Source organism: Xyrauchen texanus, chromosome 16, assembly GCF_025860055.1.
Source record: "Xyrauchen texanus isolate HMW12.3.18 chromosome 16, RBS_HiC_50CHRs, whole genome shotgun sequence".
Classification (NCBI taxonomy): domain Eukaryota; kingdom Metazoa; phylum Chordata; class Actinopteri; order Cypriniformes; family Catostomidae; genus Xyrauchen; species Xyrauchen texanus.
This window is the reverse complement of record NC_068291.1, coordinates 30307006-30325156: the sequence shown is the minus strand read 5'-3', so window position 1 is coordinate 30325156 and position 18151 is coordinate 30307006. Positions and strand designations below refer to the sequence as shown.

At 38.2% G+C, this 18151-nt stretch overlaps 1 protein-coding gene across 3 annotated transcripts in view; it reads left to right on the top strand.

The window, feature by feature from the left end:
* LOC127656848 (baculoviral IAP repeat-containing protein 6-like) overlaps positions 1 to 17021 on the top strand; it is a 191222-nt gene extending 174201 nt beyond the window's left edge. For all 3 annotated transcript variants that reach the window (XM_052145341.1, XM_052145340.1, XM_052145342.1), the window contains exons 73-74: positions 9965 to 10099; positions 15942 to 17021. In XM_052145341.1, coding sequence (XP_052001301.1) covers positions 9965 to 10099; positions 15942 to 16121 — 315 coding nt within the window. In that variant the 3' untranslated portion in view covers positions 16122 to 17021. The remainder of the gene's footprint in view (positions 1 to 9964; positions 10100 to 15941) is intronic.
* Positions 17022 to 18151: the final 1130 nt, after the last annotated feature.

Here is an 18151-nt window from a genome sequence, read left to right as displayed (position 1 = left end):
ATGAGGTGCTGTCCTGCTGCTCCACTTTATGTGGCCCGCATCCGGCTCCCAATCGCTATCTGATTCAGTGAGAATAAATAAATGTAATTTACAAAGCTAGACACAACTTTTCCATCTCTTCTGTATTCTATATATATATAGTTTTTCTTTTCGACTGTGTAAATATGTATTATTGTATGTATATTTACTGTAAATACTGTATACTTTGCCAATGTACTATGGAACAAAGAGATGGGCCTACACCTCCCCATGAATTCAGCATTGTAACAAATAGATGGGCCTACCCTCCCCCACCTCCCGCATTGTAACAAATAGACTCTCAAACACAACATATATTCTTATTTTCAACTTATATTTATTGATTTATTTATATATGTATTTCACGTCCATTTATATATATATATATATATATAAATACATATTTACAGTAAATATACAAAACATCTATATAGCACGTCAATGGATCTGAAACAAACAATGAACTAAAACCTCACACACGCACAAACAAATACAAAAAACACACACACAAACGGTTCAAACACTCACTGAGGAAACACACGACAAAGGGTAATTACAAAATGTGTATTCATTATTCAAACTAAAGCTTATTTATGCGGAATATACAGTAATATGTTATAAAACACAAGAAAACACTTACTTGTCCAGAGCAATGTCTCATCTCTCCATAAACATTTCCTCTGCCTCCGAATTATCCGTATTGTTTTCAGAAATTTCATCTCCAAACTCATCATTTCCATAGTAAATGCCTTCTTATATCACATCCTGGGGTGAAAATCCTGTTTTTCGCGTCCGTTTCACCATATTTAAATCGCCAAATGTGTAAACAGTTCCAAAACAGCTCTCCAATATTTTTACGCACAGACGCACAAAACACTCCGTAATGGCAAGGCAATTTTGCGCACACACATTACAGAACCGTGCTCTAATCTTCCCACTAAAGCCGCATATCACTGTTTTCAGAATTTCATTGGCTATACGATGCGTCAGTCAATTCCACTCTTCGATGTAATTGGTTTGATCAGTAAACAAAGGAAAGTGGGTATGCCCTTACATTCGACACAGACTGTGGTTGGGTATTGAAGGCTTTGGACAGGACATGGAAGCTCCTATTGGTTCAAATGAGGTGTCAATCGAAAGGTCAGAGTGCGTGCTTCCATTTTGATACCGGATATAGGAAATGTTTACATCTGAACTGAAGTTATTACCGATAATATGTGAAAGTTTAGGTACAGCTGCCAGGTGCTTTGAAATGATGCAACAAGAGTCTGTGGATATTTATTGATGTAATAATGTGATTTGGACTAAACATTTTACTTGATTTGATCGTTTGGACATTTGACAATGAAACAACACCGTTTTTGTCGGGAAGTTATGGATCAGTGGAATACTATGAGGCTTCATAGGTGAGTTGCCTAAATTTTGTTATTGGTTGTTCATATGTTGGTGGTCTGACAGAGATATAGATTGTACCTGCTGTTGTGATTGTATCTTAAAATGGTTTATATCAATAGAAAATCAAGAAATGTAGCTTTCCAAAGATATGTGGCACGTTTACCAATGTACACACAGCAGTTTTGTTTATCGCATACTTCTATTTTGTACATTTAAGGGCCCGTCCGCGGGCTGTCTCAGTCCATAAAGTTAAATGCTGCCTCGAGCATATGGCTTAACCCAAAATTATGTATTAATAAGTCCCCTTTCTGCTGGTCAGAGTGGATTGTGAGTGATGTTAACACACTCAGTGACCTATATGAGAGTGAAGTGTTAAGATCCTTTGAAAATTTGGTTGAACATTTTGGGATTCCCTAATCTCATTTCTTTAGGTATTTACAGCTGCACCACCTGCTCTGTCCTGTTTTTAGGGAGTAGCATAAACCCCCTAAAGAGGCAGATACTCTGGGAGTGGTGATTACTGCTTTTGGAAAAGGTCATGATGCTTCAGTGTATTACTCCCTGCTAATTCAGTCAGTGGGATGGAACTTCTTTCAAGAGATTATGGGAGAAAGATTTAAACTTGGTATTGGAGGAGGTAGTGTGGGCTAGGATTAAAAAAAAATTCAAGTTTGCATCTAGAGATGCAAGGGTACACCTTATGCAATTCAAGATTTTACATAGTTTCTATTGGACCCACTGTATAGTATATAGGCTTGGTCTTAAAGACACATTCACCTGCTGGTGAGTCTGAAGCTGGGGACACAACCCATGTTTTTTGGTGGTGTGTTAAGATCCAAGAGTTTTGTGTTGCATATTGGGCATTCAAATGTAATTTTGCCCCAGACGATTGGGCGGTCATTGATGTAGGGGATAAATGCATGAAGATTTGGGTCCTGGCCGGTCTTTTGATTGGCAGACAGGTCATCGTTAGGGGATGGAAGTCAGCTGGAGCACCCTCGTTTCGCGAGTGGTGCAGCTATTTAGCCTTTTTGCAAGGCTCTCGTGGAGGGGCAGTGAAGGGATACTTGTTGATTTGAATGTGTGTGTTGCAACCCTTTTGTTTTTGAATGTATACTTTTTTTTTTTTATGTTTCTACATTTTTTGTAGAATTGCTAGTTGGAATTTGACCACTGGTGTGCCTGTTTGTGTCAGATGAGGGGGTTGATGTTCAGGGGGAAGGGTTGTAAATTTATAGAATTTGATTCCAAACATTGTTTGTATTTTTTTTAATATGTAATCAATAAAAATCATTAATAACAAAGAATCAGCCCAAGATACAAAAAGTGAGGCCGATGTTAAGTGTTAAGGCCAATAATAGAGCTGCCTTTAGGGAAAGAAGCTTTAATTCTATACTTTCAACTGGCTCAAAGGTAGGCTGAGAAAGCACATTCAGTACCACGGACAGATCCCATGACGGAACCAGTGGTTTTGACAACCTGTTTAAATGAAAAAGCTACTCGGTAGAGCTTTCCTTCCCCTCTCATTTCTGACCCCCGTGGGTGGAGAGCGGAGATGCAAACTGAGAGGCACTTGGGAAAATGGTGGCAACACTCCCATTAAATCGTTGTGTATGAACTATGTAACACAATACTTATGGTTTGATTCCCCTTCTGAGTCATCTTGGCTGGAGTGCTGGAAAAACAGAGTGAGACTCCACGAGTGCTGTTCACCCACTTGATGTCCCTTACCAGAATACTGGTTAGGTCTCCCATCTCTTCTTGTTCTCTTGAGGGATAGATGGATGATGTTTGGCCGCCGCCGCAAAAGAAGCCTTGCTTCTCGGCTTGTGCTGTGTCGGCTGTGCCCCTCCTTGCCCTAACTGCTGGGGCGGTGGGTGATGCCTGTCTGGGTTTTAAAACCAGATTATCCATCTCTAAAATAGGTTGTGAACGCAGAACGTAACGGCTGCAGTGGGGGAGCAGTGGATTTTCGGTTAAGGCAGGTTTCGAACGCTTGTCCATAATGTTTCCTCAAATCACACTGCAGCTTTGGGATCCACTGCGGCATTGAGGAAATCTGCCTTCTGCCTCTCAGACTGGCCAGACAGACCAAGCCAAATAACCTGTTCACCGACAATGGTGAGACCCATGCTACTGCTACAGCTCTGGACAGCCCTTCTTGACGAAAGTAGGTTGAGAGCCGCAATGACGCAGATCTCTTCCCATAGTGCTGCATCCGGTGCCCCTGCCTCAATTTGTTGGCCCATCTCCAACAACTTGGCCTGATATGCTGTGAGGAGTTAGGTGGCATTATTAGTGTTTGTGCTCATACTCTGACATAATTCACAGTGGTATTAATTGATTCTTGTCACTTCTACAATGTCAAATAAAGACAAAAAAGCCCATACGATTAATAATTAAAAAAAATACACACTTCTCCCCTAAAACAGAACAAAACTGACCCACTGGGCACGCTCTCACACACACACACACACACACACACACGCACAGCACAGGTGAGTCTGCCTCTCTGCTGCTTTGGAGTGTCCTCATATGTCAGCTGCACCTTCGGAGGTGTCCGATTATGGATGCTCTGTTTTATCACTTTCAGATAGATAATATTTCTCTGTGCATCCCCCTATCCTCTCCCCTCTTTGTTTTTGATTTCATTTTGTCCTTGATATGGCCCCCAACACCAGATAACAATCATTCATCCACTCCATAAAGAAAGAGAGAAAGAAGAGAGGGGGTTGGCTTGCCCAAATCAGAACATAAATGAGTTAAGATATTGAGTCATTAAACGAGGGATACGATTCATGAATACACTGAAATGATGCAAGTGTACACTCACCTAATTACCAAGCTTACTTGTACTGCTGTGATCACACCACAAGCATTTTGTGTGCTTGAATTGAACATGCAGATAAGCCTTCAAAGCTGTTTTACACACACATGGGTGTGCTCATTCGGGCGTGCATGTGTATTTACCTCATAAGGATTTACTATAATCTCTGAATAGTCATTTATTGAAATAGTCACTGTGTAAAATGCTTATCAAACTGACATGTCAGCTCTGTTTCTAAACCTAGTGAGCTGCCAAGTGCCTACTTAGACATTTACATTTAATTGCATCATAGGAATATCTTCTATGATCAATTGTGATCATAAAAGAAGAAAAACGTTTTGCCCAATTTCCAGTTGTATCAAGCTTAGTGAAAAAAAATTATTCAATGTGGCAAACAATGCGACAGAAATGTTAATTATAAATGTACCTAATTCAGTATCGAAGAAGCATGTATTGTTTGTAATCGAATTAACTTTTTTTTTTACCAATATTCGTTTTACCAATTGTTTCATATACTTACAACTTGCTAAAAGAAAATTGTATTGGAATCATTTGTGATTCAATGCATGCTATTTGTGTTGTTGCCTATGTATAGCTAATTGATCAATAATGAGGTTCCAATTATGTTCAGGGGCATCCACATGTTTCACATCTGTGTTGCTAAATACTTTGAATGATATGATTGAACCTTCAGTGCTGTGCTTCTGTAAAGAATTGTAACATGACACTTAAAGTTTAAACTATTTTAGCTGTGACTGTTGCAGCTGACCTTTACTTTATGTTTGGTCCAACTTAACACCGTAGTGATTTACACACACATTTATACCTCGCTAATGATGTCTTTTTGAGGTCAAATCAAGAAGTAAAATATTTTAAAACTATTACATTTAATATTGACTCTTTAAGCTTTGATTGGCCTGCTGATTGGCCTGCTGACTGGCCTGCTGAGAATTTTTTTTTTATCAAAATATTAATTAGTGTCTTGACCAACACAAAACAGCTTTTGTTTTAAAGCTTATAAGCTGTACTTTAAAATGCATATAGGCATTATGACCAAAATTTTACAATTGCTTTGAAATTTGCAGAAAAATCATAATTGTTCCGTTTTGATAATTTATTAATAATTTTGAACTGTACATATTATTGTAATCGGTAAACCCATCAAACTGATAAAATAGCCATCTGTCATATGTCGTTGGAAAACTCAGAGTAAAATACAACTAGCCTATTTGTTTTACTCACAGACAAGAATATAACAAGTAACAATAAATCTTTAAAAACACCTCCAGAGCTTCAAGGGTTACATTTTTCATTATTTCTCTGTTTCTGAGCACCAAGAGAGCTCTTTAACTAATCTAAATTCACCAAGAACATCCAAGGTCTTAATAACAATTCCTCTTTACTTTAATTAATATATCAAAGCAATTGCCAGGACTTTTTTCTCTCCTCCATACCAATAGATTTCAGTGGCACTTGACGCTGTTTTTGAGCATAAAAGACCATATTGTTGCTTGACTTGTTACTCTGGTTCCTCTGTGCTGCTTTGGTTCTGGAATGGGCATTTCAGCTGTTATTGGGTTGTGTCTTTCAGCTGCTTCACCGCACCAGGCAGTTATGAGGCTGGTATATTACCTCTGTTTTCCAAAACGGACATTGAACAGCCTGTTTCCATGCCAACCAGACCATCATTCAGAAGGATAAAAGGCCTTGATGGTCTGTCATTTGGGCAGAGCCGAGCCAGGCTGGGCATTGACCGGTACAGCGCAGAAGCTTTTGCACGACTCCTGTTCACTGTGATGAATCATGAGGTATTGAGCCCAAATGAGGAGAGCTTTTGGATGGTGAGAGGAGATGTAGGGAACAGAGCTCTCTCATCCCCACAGACATCTGCATTCAGCGGTTGAATGAGAGAGACCTGTGACGTCAATTATATGGATGTGGTACATGGGTTTTGTCAGACACAAGTGCAGTTGAATCTTAAATAGCCTCTACCTCACACACACAAACAGACATTTAAAGTGTGATACGTCCACACAGATTCAAACACACACAATTTAATAAACAGCAGGACACACCGCTATCTCCCTCTCTCACTCATACACATACATACGCCCTCCGAGGCAGTCAGGCAGGGTAATAAATGGTGGACTGATGACGTCAGAACAGGGAGAGATAAAACAAGCACGTACACACTCCTTCCCACACTTTCTTTCCTGCATGGATTCAAGCACGCTGATATTTGGTTGCTCTTTAAGGGATAGTTCACTCAAAAATTTAAAGTGTCATTTACTCCAAATTAATATGACTTATTGTCTTTGGTGGAACAGAAAAGGATTGTTAGCCTCTGTCACCTGTTACTTTAATTGTATGGAGAAAAAATATGCGATGAAAGTGAATGGATAAAACGTTTTTCCTTTTGTGTCTTATTGATTTGAAACAAAATAAGGGGGAATAAATTGACATACTTTTTTCTGTGAACTATTCCTATAAATGGCAATTCTGTGCCCATCACCTTTTTGTTTTCTCACTCTCTCTTCCAAGATCATTACATATGTTCTTTTGGAAACTGAATGAATATGAAACAAACTTGGCATTATGGGCCAGCCTGTAACAGTCACATGTCTGGTTGGTGACCTTTGTGTGCATGAGCGAGAGATGGATATATCAAGGATGGATGAAGCAAGACAGTGAAAGAGAGAGATATAAGGCCGGTGATCTAACTTCGTGAGGTTGAGCTCAGAGCCGGCAAGTGGTGTGCAGAGGCCTCTGGGGTTTCCATGGCAACACTGGCAAGACCATCGATCACACACACTCATTCCTGAATCCCTGTCGCCTGCGCTTGTTCTCTTCCCTCAATAAGTTTGATCCATGTAGTGTCTCACTTTCACGAGCTAAAGTCCACGTCTTAATCCTGTAGAAATTGTGTGCATTATCATAGAGACAACAGGTTAATTTTTTTGGTTTTCAAGTAGCTGTTTATTAGGGTGTTTTAACTCGAGAGCTTTTGATGTGCAAATGAAAATTTGACATCGAAGTTCCGTTTTAGTTGGTGAAAAACTGTTTTTACAAACTTGAGTGCACACCAAAGGACCACACTCAAGTCTTGCAAATTAGATAAATGATAAATCATTTATCTAATTTAGTATCTGGAATCTGGCCTAAACATGCATATGAAAATGCAAGCCCTTTGAAATTGCATTGCTAACACAAAGTCCGGTTGAACATGCTTAATCGGCATTCTTGCCACTAGTCCAGAGGTGCCCAATACGTTGATTGTGATCTACCAGTCGATCGCAAAGGCAATGCTGGTAGATCGCACAAAATGTAAATTTACTTTCGTTAAATTTTAATAAAATAAATATAATATCTTTCCATCTTTTAGTTTCTGTCTGACTTGCACTTGACGAGTAAATATTGACCAGGCGATGTTTTGTTTATACTTGTTGCTATGACAACTAGGTTTGCTCATACGCGCCTTCCAAGGACTTCTGAGAACATAGTGCGAAAGTGCGATACTACTGCCCGGATTAGGCAAAACTGAATTGGAATCAGACAGTTTTGCCTAATCCGGGCAGTAGCATCGCAATTTCGCGCTATGTTCTCAGAAGTCCTTGGAAGGCACGTATGCGCAAACCGAGTTGTCATGGCAACTGAATAAACAAAACCTCGCCTGGTCAATATTTACTCGTCATCAGAATAAGGTAAATGCCCTGGCTATTGTAATCTATTGTGCTGTAGGTGTTTTGGGTTTAGTTTTAAAACTGAATGATATCAACATTGAACATTATTATATATTTTTTTATTAATTAGAAGATGAATTCCATTTAGGGATACATGCAGTAGTCCCAACAAGCATTTTCTTGTTTAAATGAAACTGTGTTTTTTAGTTGGTAGATCTTATTGAGTTGGTCATTTAAAAGTACATCATCACACAAAAAAGTGTGGGCACCCCTGCACTAGTCGATGACTGGTATGCATTTAGAAGTCTCAGATTGCACAGCAGACAGTTGTGTAGTATGCGCACTCCTGCGACTCGCTCCAAGTCACAGATGTTACTACACAGATTTTCAGCTGGGTTTTTTCCTTCTGTTTTGTGCAAATCAGAGCAATAACGTATTCTTTTTCATGTTGTTTGTTGACAAGTTTAATACATTTGGGGATTGTAGTTTCAGTTGGGGATGAATGGTGGTGTAGTTGATATACCCAGTCTGCAATTAATTGTATAGTGTGCGCCCCAACACAACAGAAGTGCAGACGAAGTCTTGTAGCGTGTGCTTGGCTTAAATTGCTATAAGAGCTGTCAAAATGTACACGTCAGCATGCGATTCATTTGAAAAGTTTAAAAAAAAAAATCTTAATCACGATAAATGCATTTAGCATTAATACAGGATAATCCAGCATAAAGATTGGTTGGAAGGGCGGAACCTTTGTCTGCCCGGAAAGAAGCTATTAACACTATTTGTTGTACAAAACAAACCTAGATGGAACTTGACAGAAATAAAGTATTTTTTAGCCTAAGGCAGGTGCATTTTAATTACCACAGAAGCATGCCAAGTCTTAACTATAACCAAAATCCAGAATGACATGTTTTTTCTGCAAGCGCTTTTCAAGTGGAGTTCAAAGCGGCCCTTGATGATGGCACTGACATCCTGAAGTGAATCATGAATGCAGCTTCACAATTGCTGTAACAAAGTGGATAGCCACAGTCTGCTGGCTGATTAATATTGTGGAGGATGAGAGTTTAAGAGATTTTGTGCCCATTGCAATGAATATGCAACCCGACCCATGTGGGGACTAGCTCTTTCAATTAGTCAACTCTCACTTAGAATTTGGGAAATATTTAATTGGTGAATTGAATTGGTGATATTTTAGTGCATTTCTATCTTTATACTGTGGAAGGCGTTGTTTAGAAAATGTTAGTAAAGCATTATATTGTTACATATTGTTTTGTTTTCTTGAAGGAAATAAATGCATTTTAACAGGAAAAAGTGACTGTGAATAATCACGATAAAAAAATGACAGCATGACTGACAGCACTACTATAAAATATATATTTTTGGCAACTCCTTATCCTGAGTCTATCTGAAGTAGTAAACAGCTGCCGCTTGTGCTTATCATGAAGCTTGTTGACGCATTGTGTAATCGAATATTAGCTTGGACCAAACAAAACAAGTGAAAATAATTTGAGATGTTGAATGACGTAGTGTGAAGGCCATTAACAGTTCCTCTCACGTATGTTTAATTCGGCAGCACGTCACTCTTTATGACAATGAGTGAGTTGGAGAGGAAAAATAAGCAAGAGTAGAGAGAGACTAAATCAAGTGAGTCAGCTCTCACCTTCGGACAGAGATTGAGTAGAAGGATCTTTGAGGAAGTGTGTATCTGTGTCCAATGCTGTCTTCTGTTTATGGTCTGTGTCACCGAAAAGGTGACTTTGTTTGTATTAATATACATGGACAGGCAACGACTACTGGTTATCTGTGCAGTACAATGATCTAGTCTTTCTAATCGAATAGGTCACTGGAGTCCCAATCCAAACTCGCAACAAGTCTATAAAGCACACAGATTGTTTTTTAGATTGTTTTCCAGTGTTAGTAAAATAGGATATGCAGTTTGCGTTTGATGTATGGGCTCTAAAGCAATTGACTCACAAGTCTCTTTTCCAAGAATGGTGCTAGATGTGTTTATTTGCATTAACTTTTTGCATTTGTGATTTGTGTTTAGGTCATTCATAGGCACTTCTATCTGAAGCGAGCAGAGATCGTGGCACAGTGTGAGGGCTGGATCTGTGATATTCAGCAGTACAGCAGTGATAAGAGAGTGGGCCGAACCATGTCTCACCACGCAGCTGCACTAAAGGTGAGAGAGATGCATACATTGTACAGTTCTGTGCAAAAGTCTTAAGCACATTAGATGTTTCACAAAAACATTTGTCTTAAGATGGTTATTTTTTTATCTTCTGCTTTAGTGTGTCGATAGGAAATATACATTTTAGATTTCCAGACCATTGCTTTTGCAAATAGAATAGAATAATGAACAGAGCCCAGATCTCAACATCATTGAGTCAGTCTGGGATTACATGAAGAAACAGAAGCAATTGAGAAAACTCTTAATACATAAAACTGTGGCAAGTTCTCCCAAGATGCTTGGAACAACCGATCTGTCAACAGTCTTGAAAAACTATGCAAGTGTACCTAGGAGAATTGCAGTTGTTTTAAAGGCATAATATTGATTTCGTTTTGTTTGCTGCTCTTTTTAAGTTAATTGGTTAAAAACAAATATTCATGACATTATTTTTGAAAAAAATCCTCACTATTCAACATTTTAAACAACTGCACTGTATATTCATTGAATTGATAATTTGTCAGCAACAGCCATGTCAAATTCCTCATGAGTGCAATGATGGATGGCCAATAAAAACTATTCTATTGTTCAGCCTTTATAGAGCACAAAATTAGGGTTACAGAAGTAAAAATCCCATTCATTTCTCTGGTTAAGAAACCATAAGTGGAGAACTACCATGTTGTTTTGAGGTTGATTTAGTGTTAAAACCTAGAGGATCCATAGCCTAGCGGGCTGTGCTCATGACTTTATGGTGCTGATGCATTGCAGGTGACCCGAGTTCAAGTCCTGGCTCCTGAGGTCCGCAGTAGCCATCCATTCCCATAAAGCATTGCAAAACATTTAAATGAGTATGTCTCCCACTCTTAAACAATTTATATATTTGTATATGTTGGAATATTTTTAAATAAACTTCAAATAATTCAGATTAGCAATTTTTATTGATTCACATATACAAACACCGTAAAAAACAAAACATTTATACATAGAATCAATCTTAACCCACACTATTACCTCCCAATCCCACCGTGACCCCAACAGCATCACGGTGGTCTGAAATGACATAAACACACACAAAAATATAAATAGATAAACAAATTAAAAAAATATATCTAATAATATAAATAATAAAAACCCAACTGTTTATGTGTCTGCTTTCAAAGTCTGGGGCAAAATGATACCCAAGTGCTTAACACTTTGCACACAAGACTCTGAACCTTTAGCCCAAACTTCTGTATCTTAACACACCCCCAAAAGACATGGGTTATATCTCCGTCCTCTGATTGGCATCTGATTGTGTGTCTTTAAGACCAAGCCTATACAATTTAGAGGGGGTACAATATAACCAATGTAAAATCTTAAATTGTATAAGGGGCACCCTTGCATCTCTAGATACAGATTTTATGTTTTTTATAATCCTAGCCTTCTCCAATTCCAAGTTTAAATCTTTCTCCCATAATCTCTTTGAGAGTTTCGACCTGCCCACATCAGTCGAAAACATTTTATTAAGGGGTCAAAATGAACTCTAAATCGGACAAATTTGCTGGGAATAAGATACCCAAATACTTAATGCCCTGTTTGGGCTACTGAAAGGTGCCTGGCTGGAAGGCCATTACTGGACTGTACCCTGTCAGAGCCAAAGCTTTGGATTTAGACCAAATGACTTTGTATCCTGAGAATTTGGAAAAGGAATTAATAATTCTGTGGAGGCAAGGCATAGATCTAGTAGGGTCCGAAACGAATAATAAAATATCATCTGCGTAAAGCAGAAGCTTATGCGCTACACCTCCTGCCATCACCCCTGGAAAATCATCCTCCTTATCTCAGCTGCTAATGGTTACAGTGCAAAACAGAACAATAATGGGGAAAGAGGGCAACCCTGACAGGTGCCCCTATTCAGAGTAAAATAATCTGAAATTAATCAATTTGTTTGTACCGCTGCTACAGGCTGTGTCTATAATGTAACTTAATGCATTCAGTAAACGTACTCCCAAACCCATACATGTCCAAAATCTTAAAGATAATCCCATTCTACCATATCAAATGCCTTTTCGACATCAAGTGAGATGGCAGCGATCAGAGTCTGATCATTAGCCACTGACCACATGATATTGATTAACGCCTAATGTTATCAGAAGAGCAGCGGCCCTGAATAAACCCTACCTAATCTGTATGTATAAGAGATGTCATAACTTAATAGAATAGCAAGAATTTTTGACAAAATTTTGACATCTTGCTGGATCAGGGAAATTGGATGTTAACTGTTACACTTGCTTGGAACTTTGTCCTTTTTAAGAATCAGACTTATCCAAGCTTGTGTCATGGTTGGCTGAAGCTTTAAATTCTTTAATGATTCTGCATAAACTTCTAACAAAAGTGGAGCCAGTTCTGTAGCATAAGATCTAAAAAATTCAGCAGCAAAATCAACTGGCCCCTGAGCCTTGCCTGTAGTTAAGGCCTTAGTTACCTCGTCAAGGTCCTCCAAGTTTATCTCAGAATCAAGAGTGTTTTTTGCTCAGTCGTCAATTTAGGGAGTTGTAATGGTTCCACAAATTTTCTAATATCTTCATCAGTAGACGAAGAACTATAAAGATCAAGATATAACTCTTTAAAGGCATTATTAATATCAATGGCCAAGGTAAAAATTTCACAGAGGGAATGGTAGAAAAGACACTTTCTGCTTTATAAATCTAGCCAAAAGCTTCCCTGCTTTGTCCCCTGACTCAAAATATGACTGTCTTGCCCTGAATAACCAAAACTCCACCTTCTGCAACAAAATAGTATTATATCTGTATTTCAATCGGGTAAATTCTCTGAGGCCATCAGACGACATTCGGTGCTTCAGCTCTGCCTTAGCCCTTTTACTATTCCCTTCCAACTTCTAGTTCTCGTGCTTTGGATTTATTGCTAAATAAGTCATACTGTATGATCCGACCCCTATCAACTGCCTTAAGTGCCTCCAAAGCCATGCCCACAGAAGATATTGAGGATCAGTTGGTCTCCATATAAACATTGATTTCAGTCTTTAGCATTTGTTGGAAATCAGGATTTTGCGAAATGGATACATTAAAGCGCAACTATATGATTTATTTTTATTTTAACTCACCAGGGTGTGATCGAGACTAAAATGTTTCCAATTGAGCAATCGACGACAGATGAAATGAGGGACTTTGATATAAATAAAAAAATCTATTCTAGAATAAATCTTATGGACTGATGAAAACAAATGTATAGTCTCTAACAGATTGGTTCAAAAGTCTCCAAATATTTGTAAGACCAAGATGTTTACACATCCTGTGAAGTGTCACTGTTGCTCTAGGGGGCTTACACACTTTTGCTTCACTATGATCAAGGACTGAGTCCATCAAAAGATTTAAGTCTCCTCCCAATATTATATCATAAGGGGTGCCAGCGGCTTGCAACAACTCAAGATCTCTAAGAAAGCCCTGATCATCAGCGTTAGGCGTGTAAAATCTAGCCAAATTCAGCCTTTGCCCCTGAATTTCTGCTAAAACTATAATGACTCTTCTTAATTGATATTTGAATTTTAGATGTTTATTTATCAATATATTGACCCCCCTGCTGTTACTTGAGCCAACACTAAAGAAAACACGTCCACCCCATATTTTTCAGCTGCCTGTGGGGAAAGATGCATTTCGTGAAAAAACACTATCATATTTCTTACGTTTAAGAAAAGAAATAACCTACCTTCCTTTTTTTTAGGGTGCCCCAACCCATTCACATTCCACGTGGAGAAAGTCAACCCACTCATATTAACATTTGACATTTTGATATAATAAAAATATAATTGTGCGTCAAAAACAAGATTACAAATACCACATTTCAACATTAGTGCATGACAGCGCCAACCAGCATCAATCCCTCTAAACTCAGAAGGTCCATGTACGCCTACAAGAGCCCCCGTGACAACTTTGCCATCGGATTGATACATTTTGTCTCACACATTTGCGAGGAAAATTACATAACAGAAAATACTTTTGTAAAACAAACCGCAGCTGATAGGCAGAGTAAACACGAAGAACGTGTAGATTCATTCACAGAACTGTCTTGAAGGTGTGTTTCTCCACAAAACAAATTCCATCCGATTTAAAGCCATTCAGTTCCTCGGACAGACAAACAATTGTTCAGTGAGCTGGCGGTTTATGAATGCAGAAGATGATGTAATCATTCCAATGACCTGCAAAAATACCCCACAAAAACATATTCCAGCCAGCAGGAGGCATAACCTCAAAGAACGAACGGATTCATCCACAACTGTTCCAAAGCAGTGTTATTCCACAAAACAAACTCCAGCCGCAAGGCGGCACTAGCACAAAAAGAAACAAACAGGCATCCCGGTTCCTCGGATGGTCAAGAGTCAAATTCACTCGAAGGTCACGTAAAAAAATTAATAAATAGATATACATACCATGACTTACTCAGTCCATCAACATTATAAAAGACATCCTTTGTGTGGGCATGTGGATATTTGGCGGTCATCCATAGTGTCCATTCTCAATCTAGCCAGAAACATCTGTGTAAAAGCGATCTTGCATCAATCCAAAAGTCCCTTGGAGTGTAATTCCACAAAACAAAATCCAGCCACTAGGCAGACCCAACACAAAAAGAAACAAAAATGACGCCCTGCTTCCTTAGACAGTCGAGTCAATATCTAGCGAGTCGATCCACTCACATGGAAAACACCCAATCGTTTACTCACTCATTGTTTCTATACCTGACAGTGGTTGTTTGGGGCATAAAAATACTTTGTGGCCATCTTTGGTGTCTATTCTCAGTTTGGCTGGAAACATCAGTGCAAAAGTGTTCTTTCGTTGATGTAAAGGTTTCTTCCATTCCTTGAATCGATCATGTTTCTCTCTTGTCGAATTCACAAAGTCCGGGAACAAGAAAATATTGTGATTCTTCCAAGAAAGTTTTCTTTTGCTCCTCGCCTGGTGCAACATGAGATCTTTTTCAGATGATCTCAGACATTTGGCCAGAATTGATCAGGGTCTGTCTACCTCAGCAGATCTGCGAGCCAGGACTCTCTGAGCTCGCTCGATTTCCATCTTATGGCCTGTTATGCCTAGCAGACTCAGGAAGAGCTCGTCCAGGAATTTCACCATATCTCTGCCTTCATGCTCAGGAATTCCAACAATCTATATATTGTTCTTTTGGCTCCTATTTTCCAAATCTTCCAGTTTTTCCAAAATTCTTTCCAAGTCTGTTTTGGTCGCGGGTGGATTAGCAGTTAATTCCCTTTCTGATGACTGTAGATAATCGATCCATTTCTCAACATCTGCCTCTCTTGTAACAGCTCGGAGAATTGTTGTTTCCATTGCCATAATCGATCGATTAGTCAGCAACAACCTTCGTCAGCATCACAAACATGTTGGACAGTTGATGCCGATTTTCCCACTCTGACCCTGGTCTGCAGGCCCGTCAGAGATTTAATCTTGAGCATGTCAGTGTCTTTTAATGTCTCCAGAGCCTGAAGATTTTGACTTCTTTTCCATGTTTACTTCAGAGCAAATATGTAAACGGGTGTATCGAATCTCACTGGATTATAACATGAAAATAATAAAAGAATTAGCAAAGTGCGCAGAGCTCGTCTTTACATGTCTGCTCCTCACATGGCATCACATAGGTCTCCCTTCTTCATTGCCTTTAGTTTTAAAAGTGTAATTTCTGTGAATTTTCTGTGAAAAATGTCTAGAATTTTTTAATATAAATGTTCTTTTTAAATAGTTTTTTCAAACACCGCCTCCACCATTTGGTCACTATTGGTCTCTATTGTGCCCATTGTTGTCTTTGCATAACCGATTCCATGCTCTTCCATGTTTTTTTTGTATTTTTGCAGAGACACACAGCTCAGCTCAGAGAGGAACTGCTGAAACTTCCCTGTCCTGAAGGCCTGGAGCCGGACGGGGAGGAGTTTTCCGAAAAGAGCAACTCGCTCATGGTCAAAGAGCTGCCCAGTCAGGACATAGAGAAGCAGACTGAGAGCCAAGACGCCCACTGCAGCGACGGCCAGCTATGATCGTTCCCTCCTGAAGCCCCGCCCACCACCTTAGACTATCCATTGATATTGAAAAGACTGGATGGCTCTCATGATTAAGCCATCTTTTTGTCAATATTTGTATGTAAGAATCTAATTATGTTATAGCATAAAATGAGAGGACAGAAAAAACAAAGAAAATACAAGGAAATGAAACTGCTTACAAACACCCATCAACACAAGATGAACCGCTGAACTTTGCTGCGCCCTAAAGAATACAAAGGTGCTGATAAAGATCTTTTTATTTACCTGTAAAAGAGTATAAACTTTTTTTGTGCTTTTTTCTTTATTTTTCCAAATTGTTAAATAACCACTGATTGATGTTATTAAACTTGTTTATGTAAGCAAGATGAAAGCCGAAATCACAGTATATTTAAGGGAACTGCCTTTAGTGGAGAATGTTTACCAAATGTTAATTTCTCTTTCCTTTTTTTTTTCTTTTATTTGACTGTTAGTGCAAGGACAGTTGTAAGTAAGAATATACTGGTAATTCTTTAAGCAAGCTATTTAAAAGAAAACCTTAACGAACACACCAATATACCCACTTTTGAGTTCCCTCAATCCTCTGGTGACCGCTGACAGTGCTTTGGTTTCTACAAACTTGTGTGTACTTCAGTAATAAAGCCTGACATGGACTTTCAGAAGTGCTCTTATGACTGGATGCTCTTGTTCAGGCTAATCAATAGCACATTTTATTTTTGCCCTCTCTCTGCTTTTAAGTGCAAGTTTAATAAATGCAGCCTGTTTTACTTTTTTGGGAAATATATATTAATATTGGTCTGTGGACAAGATGTGGTGAAGTGTGTGTGTGTGTGTGTGTGTGTCGTGCAGATATACATTTTATCCTCTTATTTTTTTGTGTCTCCATCTTGAGTTAGTCATAATTACAATGTACTCTAGATGACAAGATTAAGTTAAACATTTTAAATGTTTTTTGTTTGTTTTTTTTTACACTTGAAAAACACATTTTAAGTATGTACTGTACCAATATAGTATACCAATATAAGGTCTTTCATTTAGTGTTCTTCAGTGTTGGGTGAACTGCTCTAAAAAAAGGAATCCATTACAGATTACTAATTACTTCTCTCAAAATGTAATCACAAATTACTTTTTTTAGTTTAAAAAAAAAAAAACATTTTAAATTGAAAAGTAAATTTTTCCACTACACAAATTCAAATTAATGTCTACATGCCCTTCCGCTCTCACAGAAATGCAAGTTTTAAATATATCCTACATATTATTTAGAAATATGTAACCCAAGTAGTTTACTTATTGAAAGTCTGTAATCTGATTACAAGAATGTAAAATGTAATATTACCCTACTTTTTGATTATGATTACAGTAACTAATTACTGTAATCCGATTAAACCCAACGCTGGTTCCATGAGTCTGTAAGGGTGATACTCCAATGAATATCTAGGGTGTTTCACCCCCCAAATTAAAAAGGTAGATATTGCATTAAAAAAATATAGATTATTGTGAATTAAGCACATCTACCCACCAAATTTGCATTAATGTAAAGTGAAAATTCTCGATTTAAATTTTTTTAAATCATCCTTTTTGGGGTGAAATTTGACCCTGACATTTCTTGAAAATTTTCAGGACATTTTCAGAAGGACTGCAGAAAAATTACAAGTTAGATCCATTTGAATTTAGTTCTCAACTGTAAATGAGTGTAGAAATACGAGTAGGAATTTCAATGTTAAAAAGGATTCACTTTCCAAACTGAAGCAATTTCAGTTTGGGGTCATTTTAATTTTTTTAAATAAGTGCTGTGGTTTTGATCTCTAAAGACTTTGTGAGACAAAAAAGAATTGAGTAAACAGAGATACATGCTTCTTTGTTCAATCATCTCCACATCTAACTGTTTCTCATCTTGAGAGTGGCTGTTTTAGGAATCTCACTGACAAACATGAAGAAGTATGAATGAAGGTGTGCATACTACCTCTACATTATTGGTCTAGTTTATTTGGGGAATGCAATTGCAATCCTGAGAGCTGAGCATTAATGGC